The sequence below is a fragment of the Phaethon lepturus genome, unplaced genomic scaffold, assembly GCF_000687285.1.
Source record: "Phaethon lepturus isolate BGI_N335 unplaced genomic scaffold, ASM68728v1 scaffold13543, whole genome shotgun sequence".
Classification (NCBI taxonomy): domain Eukaryota; kingdom Metazoa; phylum Chordata; class Aves; order Phaethontiformes; family Phaethontidae; genus Phaethon; species Phaethon lepturus.
In genome coordinates, this window is record NW_010528457.1 from 30,756 (window position 1) to 46,546 (window position 15,791).

Genomic DNA, 15,791 nt, shown 5'->3' on the forward strand with positions numbered 1-15,791 from the left:
TTCTGCTGAATTTCATTATAAAAATCATAGGTCATTCTTGTCTCCCTCTTTCCTTTACTCTGACAAGGCCTCAGTAAAATTGGTAGTGTTTCAGGACCAGGAATCATATTGGTTTCTCTGTCCCTCCTCTAAAATCTAAGAATGTCATTCTATGAGTGCAGTAAAACACAAGCACACATCTCTTGGAAAAAAGAGGATCATCACTTTGTTTCTTGTTCATTGAGGGGCTGTTTTTAAAGTTGTCTCACTTTAGATGTGATTCTTACCAAAGAAAGTAACTTAGGCCCTTATTTCTTACCTGTGGTCATTCCACTTCATTATTCCTTCTGCCTGAAGTTGCTGATAGTTCTATTTCAAGTCACCTTTTTAGCCTAATGAGAAGGAATTGCTCTTTTGTATCTCGCAAGGAGATGTTTAAGCACGAACTTAGGAAGTTGTTACAGTACTTCAATTATAGTGCTATAAAAATGCAAGGTATTATTTACATGATTTGTATTACTAGACTGGTATGAGGACTGACACCTGCAGAATGAGCAATACATTTGGCCTTTCTGTTGGTCATGATGAAATCCCTTAGATTTGCTTGAGTCATGTAATTTTGTTTTTCAGTGTCAAGTAGTCAGTTGGATTAGCGAAACAAGGCATTCCTTTTGTTTTGGTGGTTTTTTTGGTTTTGTTTTTTTCCCCCCTGTTCCATCTTTCGCAAGGCCTGTTCTCTGGGAATCAGATTTCTCCATTTCAATGGCCAAAAGACTTGCAGACAGAAGACTTGGTATCCTAGGGTAGGAGAAGCTGTCCCCACCATCAACGGCAAGTTAAAGCCAAAGGGCTGTCTTGAACTCTTGAGTCTGTGTCTGTGGCTCCTGTACTGTGTTGAGGAAGATGAACTACAGTGCTGTGGAGCCAGTCAAGAATTGCCTGAAGGCTTTTGTTTCCTTTAAAATAAAATCTCTTGCGATCCTGACTCAGCAAACCATAAAACTGAATAGTGCTGTAAAGAAACCTTTCAGCCCATTCCTTGCTCCAAGATGGGATCCACTTGCACAAGCATCATGTTTGACAAATGTTTATGTAACCCTATCTTAAAAGGTTCTCCCTGGAGATTCAGCAGTCGCTGTAGGACATTGGTTCCAGTTCTTTGTTAACTTTGCTATTTAAAAAACAAAAAAAGAAGAAAATAATCCTAACATATTTCTTTAGTTGTTCTTTCTGTAATTGCTTTTTATCCCATCCTCCATGGACAGATTTTCCTTTCTTTTTGCAGCAGCCTTTCGTGGGTTTGAATGTTTTTCTTGTGTTGTCCCCAAGTTTTCTCTCTTAGCATCCCTGGTTTAGTTCAAACTTGCCTCATAGTCGTGTTTTCTGACTAATATTGTTGCTGTGTTTTGAACGTCTCCACATCCTACTTAGTTGTTGGCTTATTAGTGCTGGTGAAAGGATTGCTTCATTGTCTGCTCTTACTAGATACTTCCTTCTTTACCATCTCTGCGCTCAGTGCTGCTGCTGTTGTGACCTAACTGTAGGAACTCCAAATATGTTACTAAGCAAAATTTTAATGAGTAATTTATTCAGAAATAAATACAAATACTGCTTGCACACTGGTAGTTGAATATTTATGATTTCTAGAAATAAACTTCTCTTCAGCACCTGTATGTTACCCTAACACGTGACACTAACTTCTAACAAAAAGGAAATGCCTGAGAGTGTTCCCCCGCTGAGATGGTGGATTAATCTCTGTTTTTATTCAGGTTAAAGAACTGAACCATTATTTGGAAGCTGAGAAGTCATGTAGGACAGACTTAGAGATGTATGTGGCTGTTCTGAACACACAAAAATCAGTCCTGCAAGAAGATGCAGAGAAGTTGCGGAAAGAACTGCATGAAGGTACCTATCTAATAATAATTCTTTTCACTCTATCACACTAAGGATGCAAAACCCAACATAACTGTTCCTGCTTTTCTGATTTCTTATTTGAATTGGATTTAAAGAAATTGTGGGTGGAGGAATCAGTACTTTTAACTGTGAAAGCCCTTAAAATGTTTACAGAAGAGTTGAATGTGGAGTTCTTTCATGAGAGAGAAAAACAACAAAGCCATTCCTTCTCTCGAGGGATGCTATTGAATTTCTGCTAAGTTCTTACAGTATTACAAGCTTCCTTTTTATTAAAGTGATTTTACTGGTGTCCTTTCTTTGTGTACAATTATGAGCATTATTTCAGTAATGTATTGATATGTCTCCCTGAGGTATGTCAATTCTGAATGCCTCATGGCGGAGTGGATGTATAAATGTACATGCATGCCAGTACGGAGCAGAATCACTGTAGAGGAATGAAAAATGGAACAGTCTGTTGAAATGAATAGGGATGTAGGAGATTTGAAACCAGCACTAAAAAAAAAAAAAACTATTAGAATTCATGAATGAAGTTAAGGCGTTAGTCTTCTAATTGTGAAATCTTAAACTGTCAGTAATACACACCTACTCACAAGCCAAGTTTGGGAATTAAGAAAACGTCTTATTTCATCCTAAATAGTTATTGAACAAAGCCTGACTGGTTTTGATTAGGACAATAATTACTTTTATTTGTGAAAATGCTTCTCTTTGGAAAAGACGTTAAAAAATTCTGATTCAGAATGACTCTTTCTATGTTTGAATAGTCTGCCATCTCTTAGAGCAAGAGCGACAACAGCACAACCAGTTGAAACACACATGGCAAAAAGCTAATGACCAGTTCTTGGAGTCTCAACGTTTGCTGATGAGGGACATGCAACGTATGGAAATTGTTCTGACATCTGAGCAGCTCCGACAAGTTGAAGAACTGAAAAAAAAGGATCAGGTTACTTGCTGCTCCGTGGCCCCCCCCCCCCCCCCCTCCCTGTTACCTTCCAACATACACCCTAAAAGCTCCCCCCCCCCCCTTTTTTTTTTTAATACTGTAGATTTAATGTGGTATAACAGGTATGGAAGTCATATGTTGGAGACAAGTTATTTAAGTGTGTCAATATTTAAAAAAATGAAGCTCACAGTTCTAATAGAAATTCTCCATTTGAATGACAGCTAGCAGTTATAACAGAAACTCTCAATTTGTGTGAATATTTTAATATTAATGTATATAGTAACTTTAAAAGTAATGTTGCCAATATTGTCAAATGAAAAAGTAATGATATACAGAAGTTAATCTTGGAGGAAGAAACAGTCATCTGTCATGCAAAACAGCTGGGTTAAGTATCTTAGGATAGCAACTTTTATTTCTTTCTAGGTTTTTCCAATACAGTACCTAGCTCAAGCATCAGTTAAAAACTGAATTTTAAATTAGCTTATGCAAGTGATTGTGTACATGCTTTATGACTTAGTGTTCTGGGATGTCTGTCTTTCAGGTTTTTTTTTTCTTTTCCTTCCCTGTATGTTATATTCCGTTGTTTAGAGTGATCAAGGCACTTCTTATTTTCACGTTTTCTTTTAACGTTCATGCTTGTGTAATGGCTTTTAGTGGGGCCCTCAGTGATGAAAGCATGTTACCAGGTTCTGTACAATAGCCAGTGTAACAGCTATTTATGTTACTTATTTGGTAATCCCTATAGTAAGAATTTTGATCTAGTTAATGGGTTCTTTGAATAAAATTGGTGTAGGACATGAATCGGCCAATAAACTTGAAAAGTAAGTTCTTGTTTAAACCAGTTTGGGTGCCTTGTGAAATGAACACTAGCTTTTTAACCAAAAGAATCCTGACGTGATAAATACTGGGTTTTTAACCAAAGTAATCTTTTCCAGTGCTGCCTTTATAGCCTAGTTTATCATGAAAAGCTGATGTCATGACTACTACAGTAAAATTGATTCCCTCTTATATGTGTTCGCTATTGACCACTGATTTCTAGGAAGAAGATGATCAGCAGAGGCTTAGCAAGAAAAAGGAGCAGAAACAAAAAGATTCGGATGATGAAACGAAAGCTTCGTGTTCTCTAGCTCATGAGGAAACTCTTACCCAGCTCTCTAATGAAGAGGTAAAACAATTGGATACCTGAAAGCAACTTTGAGCACTCATGCATTCCTCAGGGTGTTGATTACAAACACAAATGCACACTTAGTGCCCTTCATTCTCTGTAGCTTATAATTATTATTAAGCAATGAAAAAATCTTTGAGTTGCACTTGGATATATAAATTCTAATAAAGATTGGAAGGCAATACCGTAAAATCCTCTGAGAGGTGCTGTTCAAAACTGTAATTTACCTTTTGCATTCTGGATGTCAACTGCTGTAAATTCTCTTGGGATTTATAACCACATTCTAACAAACCTAAGTCTTCAGAATTAAACCAATTAGATCTGAACATTCAGCAAGTGTATAGTAGGTACTTTGCTAACCTACTTACTGAATTCTATACAAAATTTAACCTGGTTAGACAAGTCTGAGATCACTGATTGTGAAGTTAGCCACTTGCTTAGCATGTGCAAAATAGCATGATGTGTGTATCTGTATGTATTAAATGACTTGCAGCTGTGCAAGTAGAGGTTTTTGGCCACATTTGTTCAGCAACCAAAAATAAGCTTTCTTTAGTCAAGCCAGTAGCTGTGACTCAGCACTTTGTTGTTGTGGAAGCTGCTTGAGCTGTATTAGTAGACTCATGTGTAACAGCCAGAAAAAGTAATGCTGCTGGATGTCATTCATTAGCAAGCCTTTTGGATGTTGTAGATAGTCATACACTGGGACAAGCTGAAATGATATTTGAAATTTGCCTAAGCTTTTAACTTCTGAAGAAACATGTCCAGTGAGTACACAAGTTGGAACTTGGAAACAATATCAAAATGGGCAGTTACTTATCCTTTTCCGCTGCATTTTGCTTGTTTATCTGATAGGTTCCATTTTGGTTTTGAAAGTCAAAATGGAGGCAAACTAATAAAAACAAACCAATTTTTGTGCTGTAGAAGCTTATGTAAGCTTCAAGAGACTTGAGAATTTGCAGTGTGAGCTGGTATTTTGCCTGTTTTATTAATCCTTTTTGAAAGGGGGGAAAGTATATACTTTTTTCATACTCACTGTTATCAGTGATGGGTAACACTTCAGAATGCAGAAGGATGTTCGGAATTGTAACATCTAAATGTAGATGAGATCTAGTTCTACCCTTTATCCTACAGTAAGAATACAACTTTTTCTAATTTGAATACTATGTTATACAGTTATACACTTCTGTATCCAGATGGGCAAATGAGACCTATTGATGGTGAACAAAAGTTTTGTCTTCTGATGTTTTCTTTAATCTCAGTTCCTGGGATACTTTTAGTTACTTAATCCTTAATTAAGACATTATACAGAATGGAAAATTATACATTTTGAGTAAGGGTATAGTTCCCACAGTGGTTTTGGTTTTCTTTATGGATTTGTTTTTTGTTATGACCTTTTTTATCTGTACAGAATGTGTTTTACAAGTGGTAATGAATCCTATTATCAGTCACATCTCAAAACATCATAATGTGACGTCTGAGCTCCTCTCTGCTGAGCAGGTTGCAATACAAACAAAAGATTTGTTAACTGTATTGCCAAACAGTTGTTGCCTGAAGATGCAATTTTATATAAGTCTCTATTCTCTTGACTTTTTGTTGTGAACTTGAACTCATATATATACATGTAAATATAAATTCTGCCTAAAAATGATTAAAACAAGGCATTTACAACAGTCATAAAAACAGTAGTGCATAATATGTAGTTAAAAGTTATAAACACCTATATGTAAGTACCAGTTGCCTGTTAGTCTCTGATGGAACTATTTTGGAAATTATTATTTTTTTCCAGAGGCTTGTTTTCAGTGTTATTTTCTTTACATGTCTAATGGTAAAGCAGAATTGCATAATATATTGGAAGATATTTTGAAAGCAGTCATATGCTTTTTAAATAAAGCATTACTGCTCTCTTTCCAGTGCTGCGAATAAATAAAAATAGATCAAGAGACTTAATGTGCCTTATACGTCACAGGACAGTTAGCGTGGCTTTTGGTATTGGCATTCCCCAGGATGCCTTTCCTTTTAAACCCAGCCTTTTCCCTTTTCATTTTATTTTATGTACAAATAATCTTTTAAAGAAAATATTTCTTTCTCTTACAGTATTTTGTTAGACACTTAAAGCAGAAGAAAGAAATAGAAGAAAAATATTCACTTGTCAGTATAGAGTAGATTTTAAGTACGTCATTCTCTATTTTTACGCTAGTGTAAAGTTTTTTGCTTACGAAAGGCTTCTGAATTGATTTGTGGAAATGGAATACTTGCCTTCTCTAGAGGTTCTAGAGGTGATATTGCAAGCGTGTATCTTTAGTGGAAGAAGCGCCTTGTTTCAAATATTGGAAGATGTAAGGTGACTGTGTCCTTGCTTGTCTGGCAGGAAGACAGATTCTTACAAAAGCACTCTATTAACAGAAGACTTTTTTTTTTTTTGCTTTGTTTGTTTTGCATTTTAATTCTAGCCAGTACATTTCAGTTCTCTATCCTTTTCTCTGCCATCACACAGTGATTAGATGTTCTTGCCAAAGCCAATTTAAACTTGTCTTTACCATGCCTGATACTTAGTGTCCAGCATTCCTCTTGCACTATGCTTCAAGAATGGAGTATATACTTTTTTCTTCCTTGTTTTTCAATTCCAGATGCATGTAAATAGCACCCATGGCTCAGTCCATTCGTTGGATGCAGACTTGCTTCTTTCTTCTGGTGAATCTTTCAATAAATTGGATAATGATATGTTTAAAGATGGACTACGGAGGGCACAGTCAACAGACAGTCTGGGGACATCTGGATCTTTACAGTCCAAAGCTTTAGGATACAACAACAAAGCAAAATCTGCTGGGAACCTGGATGAGTCAGATTTTGGACCACTTGTTGGAGCAGATTCAGCATCTGAGAACTTTGATACAGCTTCCCTTGGGTCTCTGCAAATGCCAAGTGGGTTCATGTTAACCAAAGATCAGGAAAAAGCAATCAAAGCAATGACACCAGAGCAAGAAGAGACTGCTTCGCTTCTTTCCAGCGTTACGCAAGGGGTAGAAAGCGCTTATGTATCTCCTAGCGGTTACCGCTTGGTTAGTGAGACGGAGTGGAACCTACTGCAGAAGGAGGTGAGTACCCGCTGCGTGCATCAGCTGTGACCGCTGCCCGCATGACAGGCTGCCTGCATGCTGCGGGCTGTCTGCTAGGTGAAAGCTCTTCCTGATTTGCTTTACATGGAGTCAGGTACGGAAGGAAATCTGTAGCATCATGTGTAGCTATTCACTTTTCTCTCTTGGAATACTTCTATAGGTGAAGCACATCTGATGTAAACTGTATTGGCTGACTCTATTTGTGGGAAAGTCGGCTTTACTGAATACAGGATATTTTTGCACTTGGCGGGGGGTCTGGCACAGGTAGCTGTTGATCTCACAAATATGTGTGAGGGTGAAAAAAGATGGGAGAACTCAAAGAAAAGGAGAAAATGGGAAGCCAAGGAAAGGATGTTACAGTGCAACTAGGGGTGACTAGGGAAGCGCAAAGATTAACAAAAGGAGCAGAGCTAACAGTGCTGTTTTGCATGCCGAGTAGTTTACTGAGGATTGTGCATGGAGTGCAATTTAGAAATGAGCAGCCAAGATATGCATAACACACAAAGCTGCCACAAAGGAAGCTTCAGAAAATTGTTGGGGACTTGCATCATCAGAAAGCAATTTCTCAGAGCGACAAGCAGCAGATTAGACTTAACACTGTGCCAGTTTCAGTATGGGCGACCAAGGAAATTATTGCTTCTTGGTGTTCTGCACGTCAGTTTTTCAGCAGCTTTATATGATGCCAGTTCAAAGCTTGCATTTGGTTTATTGCTGAAAAGAGGAGTATTCTGGGGCTCCTGTGGTTACTCTTCCAGAAGAAGAGGGGCCAAGGAGCAACACTTAAGGGGGAAGAAAAGCGGAGGACAAGATGGGAGTGTTAAAAAAAAAAAAGAGAGAGAGAGAGGAATGTAAGAATGCAGTGAAAGAGAAGAGGACAGGCAAAGGACAGGTGAAGAACTAGTGATACTTTCTTTCCTCAGCTTTGCTGGAATTCAACTTATCTGCAAATCATTACTTAGGCAGTCTCTCCAAACCTATTGTAAAGTTGCTATTTTTCGTGTTGTTACTAATTTGTAATATCTGGAGGAATTACGGCATCGTGATCGCAGAGCTTAGTTAAATCCTCTACTCTTGAATGTTTCCTTGCCCTGTTGACATTTGGATGACATTTTACTCCAACCCTTTCTTAGCATTCAGCAAAGAAATGCGCTGCTTCCCACGTGTTTCTGGAGGCAGGAGTAAAGGCAGGGTATGTGAATGCCTCTCTGTGTGGGTGGGACATGGAGCAGCGAATACAAATTTTCAGCTCAAACCTGACTTGCAGCTTTGATAAAACTTCCATTTTTTTCTCTTAGCCAAAACCATTACAATTTCAAAATGGCAGCAGGTTTATGCTTTGCTTCCCTTCTACATATCCCAACACTTTTTTTTCCCTTCATGTTTGGTTTCTTTTTTTTTTTTTAATCTGTCTGTCATCTTATTTATTCTTTCCCAATTGTTCTTTTAGCTGATTTTTTTTTCTGTCTCTGATACTGAGCAATACTGGAGGAGGGTATTAAAAAGTAAATAAAGCTTGATGACTAGAGAACAAAATTAGTACGTGCCATTGAAAAACATTCAAAGCTCAGTTACAGGAGGAAAAAGATTTAAGGAAGTCCTGACCTGATGAACTGCCTTGCTTTTTGTTGATTTTTTTTTTTTTTTTAATTTTTAAAAAAAATCCCCCAAAACCAAACCATGGACACACAAAAAAGACCCCAAAACAAAAGCAAAAAAACCCGCAAAAAACCCCCACCAAACTATGATTTGAATTGTAATACGAAATAGTTGCATGAAAAAATGCTATGGCCTGTTGAAAGCTTTTTTCTGAGATTTCTGTTTCTGTACAGGTAATTAGAATACATACAGTAATATATTTCAATAGGACACACTGATTGACTTGATGTAGTGTTGGCTTGGCATGTCATGGCTTATTACTTTTGTGCTAACAGTGGGACTCATGCCAGGAAAAGCTGATTTACATTATCCTTTACTTCCAGAGCAACTTAATCTTGCCGTTACATGATTCTACCACTGCCTTTTATCTGTAATATTTTGTGATCACACAACACACCTGACAATATGGAGCACTCCTGCATTCCTTTAAGAATTTTATGGCCTTTATGGCAGGTGATAACTCTGTGTTCTCCAGGTGCAGAATGCAGGGAACAAGCTGGGTAGACGCTGTGATATGTGCTCGAATTATGAGAAGCAGTTGCAAGGTATCCAGATTCAGGAGGCTGAGACAAGAGACCAGGTGGGATTTCTCTTCTAGCTTTAGCAAGATTTTTGCAGCTATTTGAACTACTAAGGATGCAACAATGAACCATCTGCTGTTTTACTCATTGGTTTTAACTGAACAATGTCAGAATACTTAAAATCTGGATAACTTCTGACATTTTATAGACATAACCTGATTTGTTATTGGTATGTTGTCATGAGCACCAACGTGTACATATTTCTCAAGGATTCACCTTGGAGAACCACTTTATCCAGTGCCAATAGACCATGCAATAGAACAGTGGTTCTATTAAAAGTGTTGTGCTCGTGCTGAAGTCAGTATCTTTCATAATTTATATTCTAAAATGCTTGTCATGCATTAAATTATATCATCTTTGATACTGCAAGAATTGTTAACAGCAAAGAAAAAATTAGAGGACCTCATCCTAGCAGCACAAAATGACTGTAAAGTATTGGAGGATGTTTGTTTCCTGCTATATACAGAAGAGCAATTTTCAGATGGGTACAGAAGGCATGAGTCACATTCTGCTTTGAAATAAGTGATTGAAATTATCACATGGCAGTGGTCCAGTGCAGTTTGATGTACCATGTTGGGATTTTGTTTTGAGGTTTGGGGGTGCGATGGGGTAGGTTATATTTGTGTTCAGGAAATAAATGCTCCCCAAAAGAATGGAAAACTAAATTATTTTATTGTAACAACCCAGGTGAAAAAGCTGCAGGTGATGCTGAGGCAGGCTAATGACCAGCTGGAAAAGACAGTGAAAGATAAACAGGAATTGGAGGATTACATGAAACAAAGTGCTGAAGACTCCTCTAATCAGGTACAAGCATTTTGTAATCAAGATTGTAGGAATCATGAAATGTTCTACAAAAGTATGTAACAAAAACTCGTCTTCTGTTAGATATGGATGGACTACCTGGTGTAGAGGCAACAAAAATGAGAACTTCTAGGGTTAGCTATGCTCCACTTGAGTCTGACACAGTTTCTAGAGAAGTCTGATGTCTTTAATATCATGTTCTCCAATTTTGGCCCTAAAGTTTAATTTCTAATCTTGAAATCTGTTACAGATGTGATAATTGGAATTGGAGTAGTGTTTGAGTTTTGAAGTGACCTGTGTATAAGTCACCCAAACATGCAAAAGCAGCCCCGCGTTGCTGTCGGTAGAGGAGTGGTACTATTCATACCACTTGCTCTCATCAATACTTGACACCTAGTTAATGGACTTGTGGTGAACACATGCAGTTAACGAGTAGCTGAGCACGCAGTAACAGTATGTGGTCTAAAATATGCACTAGACTTCTTTAAAATAATAGCCCACTGAAAAGACTTTTCAGTCTGAGATGTGTACACAACTGGAACAGCGGAGCCAAATAGGATACGTGGTAGTCATAGCTTTTTAAAAAAAAAAAAAAAACAAAAAAAAAACACATCTTTGGCCTGTTGAAGATTACAATATTAGGTAAATACTGTGTACAAGACATTGAATTTACCTCACTTGAGCTGGAAGACTTTGTCTCTTCCATCCCACCCAGTATTTTTTTCCTTACTAAGGAAACAGTAGTCATTAGACAAAGTCTGTCTTAGATGACAGGAATATGTTTATACATTCGTTCTTTTGCCTTTACCAGGGTGCTTTTAGTAAAATTAAGCATTACTTAATTGTTAAGCATGTGTTGTAGAATAACTTAATTGCAAAGTTTTTGAATATCTATGCTTTGAGAGAAAGGTACAAAAAATGACCTTAAAAAAAAAAAAAAAAGCTGAAAATTTAGGCAGTAGCTCTGCAATTTCCTTCCCTTCACTGTCTCTGAACTGGCTTACAGTCAAGTTTGATTAGAATTAATTGTTTATTTGTTATTTTCAGTTTGGTAAATAGAACATAAGTATATTATTGGTATAGAAGCAAGGCATCTCTTCCTACTGACTTGGGCTGCTTTACCGAGTATGGAATTAAAAAAATAAACTTTAGTGGATTAGTTGGAAATTTCAAAGTATATATTAGTAATGATAACAGGCAAGAGAACTTCAGTGGTTATTTCTTCTTCAAAATCTGTTTCATGCTGTATATCTTTGTCTGTGTGCGTTGTCTTTTTTTAAGATCTCTTTGCTTATGGCTAAATGTCAAAAGTCAGAGAACTTCCTCAGCGAACTGCAGCAGGCGTTTTTGCAAGCAAAGAGAAGCGTCCAGGAGCAAATGGTAAGACAGCTTAAGCGCAGAGATCACTTGAACAGCGCTGTTTGTCTAACCTTTGGAGCTCAATGTGTTTGTAAAAGACTTTGTCTTGCTGCCCAGCCAAGCTTGGCTAGAGCAAACTGTGCATCTTAACGTGTAGAGGTACTGATAAGTGAGCTCTGTTAGCAAGTGCTGGACCTGTAACAGTGTGTAGGGTCAATCTGTCATACTTTCTGTGTGTATGCATATTGATTAATATGGAGATCACTAGTCAACTTCTTTTCCCCCATATTTATTATGTACATTCCATGCCTGCTTAGTATCTTATTTCACCTTAGAATTATCTCAAGACAGTTTTTAGGGTACATCACAAGTACCATCGCTAGTGAATATTTTCTTAAGTTTGAGAGATGACTCCTCAATGTTTTTACAGGTCAGGCTTAAAATATCAGCCCTAACACACAGGAAGAGATATGTATGGGAACTTACTTTTTTTTAAACTATTTGGAGCATCTTGTAGGAATTAAGACAGAGGACAGGAATAGGACCTTGTTTTCTAGGGCAGAAACATGTCTTTATATCATGTTCTGATGTCTTTAATATCATGTTCTAATTTCCTGTCTTTAATATCATGTTCTAATTTCCTTGCTTTAAGTTCCTTAGAGCAATTCATTCCCTTCTATATTAGAATCAAGTTTCGTCTTTTTACCTCGTTTGTACAGCATTGCGGGGAGTAAGAGCATTCATTCTCATGAATCCCAGTATTGCATTTCTGGGATTGTCTGTAGGACATCGGGACATTGCTTGCAGAAATGTTCTGTTTGATGTTCTGCATGAGAGCATGCCTAATGGAGATGCAGGAGGTTCAGAAAATATATTGATCTGAATATGCTTTTCACGCTGTCCACCTATAATACAAAGGGCAGCTTCTGTCAGAGCTCAAGTCCCTGTTTCCCTATACCAAAGCAATCATTCCTCTCAGAATAAGTTCACTGGATTTTTTTCTTTTGTAATACAAGCAAAACTGTGTTTTCTTAATCCTTTTTCTTCACAAGGGATCAGCTGTTTTGATGTTTTCCTCAAAAGACAGTGGGAGGCAGACTTCTACGATTGAAAGTTTCAGGATGAATGTTTAAGGTTTTTGAATAATCTCATCTTACAGCTGAGTTGTTAGGTGATTTTAATAAACGTCATTGCCAGTTCATGAAACCACATGTGATTTCATCCCCTGCCTCCCCTCCATGAGCACATTTAGGTAATGGATAAATACAGACAAAAACTGGGAGAGTTAACAATGCTGTATTTATCACTTGCTTCCTTCTATCTGCCTGTACAGTTAAGATTGATCTTGCCTTTTGCCTGGCCTGTGCATCAGAAATAGAACTGATTGTGTTGATCCACGTAATCATTTTGTTTCATTATTCAATATTCTTTACAAAGAATATCACTTCACCTGACTCATGAAAGCAATGATAGTAAATGGGGCACGAAGAGATCTGAGCATGACCCTAAGTGAGAATTTATACTTTTCTTTGCGTTGGAGGCTGTCCTGACACAGTCAAGGGAGCAGGTTTCAGAAGAGTTGGTGAGACTGCAAAAAGATAATGAAAGCCTTCAAGGAAAACATAGCTTGCATGTGTCTTTGCAGCAAGCCGAAGATTTCATTCTACCAGAAGCAGCAGAGGTAAAACATTTTTAAATCGTTAACGCAAATAATGCATGTGACTAGATCTTGCTGGAAGAATCTTCTTTATCGGAAAGCTGACTCAAATAGCACAATGAACAATAATCATGATTTTAACCCTCTAAGTCTGTGATGTACAAAATCAGCAGTCTGATCCCACTGTGAGCATGCTTCCGGGTATGGATAGACAATAATAAAATGAGTTAACTATGGCCTGCAACTGCTCTGTTGTCAGTAGAGTGGGGGTTTATCCCAGTTAGGCTAGTTTCAGCTGTACTTTGCAACTGGCACCCAACCATTCAGTCACTATGGCTCCAATGCAGATATGATTCAATAAATTAAGCTAAGTTAGTCACTTTAATTTCTGCCCAGCCATTAAGACCAGTAATAATCCTGAGCCTTGGATAATGATAAGCCTTGTCATCCTTTTCATGGCCACTCCCTGAGGCTCAAGCACATCAAGCTTAAAAGATTCGGGGGGGTGAAGGGTAGGGGGAGAGGATCATAAGGCTGTGGTGACATGAATCTTTACACATTCGTCACTTATTACGGCCAAGCAAACTGTTTGCAGTTTTGTTTTAATACTGCAAGATCTTGCAAGTATTTAATATCTTGCAAGATCTGGTGTGGTGGGACAAACCTCGGCGTAGCATAACTTCGTCTTTGGCTTGTATGCTGATAAATACAGTACTGTGTGTATCTGAAGATCATAATACAAATCTTTGCTAATCATTGATTCAGGAGCTCCGTGAGCTGATTTTAAAATATCGTGAAGACATAATTAGTGTGCGGACAGCAGCAGATCACCTTGAGGAGAAGCTTAAGGCGGAGATTTTATTCTTAAAAGAACAGATTCAAGCTGAACAATATTTGAAAGAAAACATAGAAGAAACTTTACAGCTGGAAATAGAGAACTGCAAAGAGGAAATAGGTGAGCAGGGGTAAAACAGTCTCAAAATAGGAATGTTAGAAATTAGTAAGATAAGTCAAGGCTTGATTTTGTGGTAAATAGACGTACCTGAATTTTAAATACTGTCCACTTTTGATAACAGACACAACGTAGCTGTGCAGCTAAAAACAAAAGTATAATTATTTGTTTACCTTTGAGGTACCTTTGATGTAACACGTGCTTAATTGTCCTTTAAATATTAACAGAAGTAAACAGGGTATGTCCAGTTTCCTGTGTTTTTCTTGCATTTAAGCTTTAATATTCTTGTTTTTCAGCTTCCATTTCCAGTTTAAAAGCTGAACTGGAAAGAATAAAAGTGGAAAAGGAGCAGGTAAGGAGCCCTTTCACTGTGGGATTTTTTTTTTTTTAACAAAGAGACTAGGATTCTTTTTTTCTGCTAGTTCCATCAGTGACACTGTGTTGCTGTCTTTTGACATCAACCTCATCATACCAAAGAAAATGAACTTTTTTCCCCATCTGCATCTGAGGTGTCAGTAGCACTTTAGATACATTTTCTTATGATGTTTAGTATCAGAGCATCCTGAAACACGTTAACATTATTCTTCCTTCATCTCAATGTGCTTGTGGGATGCTGGAGGGCTGCCTTATTTGCTTAGAGAACCTTTCCTTCCTGTAAGAAGGAACACCAGGCCATGTATTTGCACAAATTTTCTTAGTGAAGGCACTGACACTGTACTGGACACAGCGTGTTGCGACTCCTGGTATCAGCTAAGGGTGTAGGTGGACCTGTGTTGTAGCTGCACCTGTGTAGCTTCTGTGACCATTTCAAAGGAAACACATAAGGTCATGTGTGGAACTTTGAAGAACAGAATAGCTGTATTGATGCCTGTGTAGGACTGGGACACATTCATAGTTCTGTTCCTTAAAAGGTGTTTTGTCTGTTTATTAATCTGTAACCTAAAGATTGGGTTAACTAATTGCTAGCTAATGTTAGGCTACCTAATAATAACCTAAATGTCAGGTCTGGCCATTTCTCTCCAGCTCCAAAAAGAAATAAATGGAGAGAAAGAGATGATGTTTAGGTGTTTTCTGTGTCCCTAGGAGAGATTACTTAGGTGTATTCCCAGGAAAGACACTTAGGCTGTACTTCCTGTATGGAGGGACTGTGAGAAATTGAAATGTTAGGAGGTTTAGTTAATACTTTTTTTATTATTATAATATAGTTGGAAAGTTCTTCGCAGGAAAACCTGCAGCAGCTGGAGAGTCTGCAGGAAACAAAAAACACTCTAGAAGAACAACTGAAGAAGGAGACCGCAGCAAAGGTAGCTATTATGTCTAGGTATGAAGTATATATGCATCTTTTATGAAGATCAAACGGTGGTCAGAGAATGTGTCACTACATAAGAATGAAAAAGGAAGCTTTTGAATGTTGGTAAGATTCTCTCAGTGAAATAGTGTTTACTGGATGTGGTTTAAATGCTCATCCCAATCACTTAGCACTTGGTTTTGTAAAGCGGTGGATCAGAATTGTTAACTTGAATATCTCTTTTGGATTGTCTTCCAAAGTTAGGCTTCAGTAACATTTCTGCATTAGAAAGCTTCCCGACTAACCAAACCCTGGTTTGAATCCTTTAATACTTCTGAATGAATGCTGTTTTGGTGTTGCTGTAGGAAGGAGCCCTACTTTGG

The 15,791-nt window shown here is 37.7% G+C and overlaps 1 protein-coding gene across 1 annotated transcript in view; it reads left to right on the forward strand.

Moving 5' to 3' along the window:
- The window catches only part of RABEP1 (rabaptin, RAB GTPase binding effector protein 1), a 30,747-nt gene that overhangs the window by 11,654 nt on the left and 3,302 nt on the right, over positions 1 to 15,791 (forward strand). The window contains exons 5-15 of the mRNA XM_010283683.1: positions 1,749 to 1,884; positions 2,655 to 2,833; positions 3,873 to 3,998; positions 6,626 to 7,093; positions 9,246 to 9,350; positions 10,039 to 10,155; positions 11,434 to 11,532; positions 13,052 to 13,192; positions 13,934 to 14,123; positions 14,417 to 14,472; positions 15,326 to 15,424. Coding sequence (XP_010281985.1) covers positions 1,749 to 1,884; positions 2,655 to 2,833; positions 3,873 to 3,998; positions 6,626 to 7,093; positions 9,246 to 9,350; positions 10,039 to 10,155; positions 11,434 to 11,532; positions 13,052 to 13,192; positions 13,934 to 14,123; positions 14,417 to 14,472; positions 15,326 to 15,424 — 1,716 coding nt within the window. The remainder of the gene's footprint in view (positions 1 to 1,748; positions 1,885 to 2,654; positions 2,834 to 3,872; positions 3,999 to 6,625; positions 7,094 to 9,245; positions 9,351 to 10,038; positions 10,156 to 11,433; positions 11,533 to 13,051; positions 13,193 to 13,933; positions 14,124 to 14,416; positions 14,473 to 15,325; positions 15,425 to 15,791) is intronic.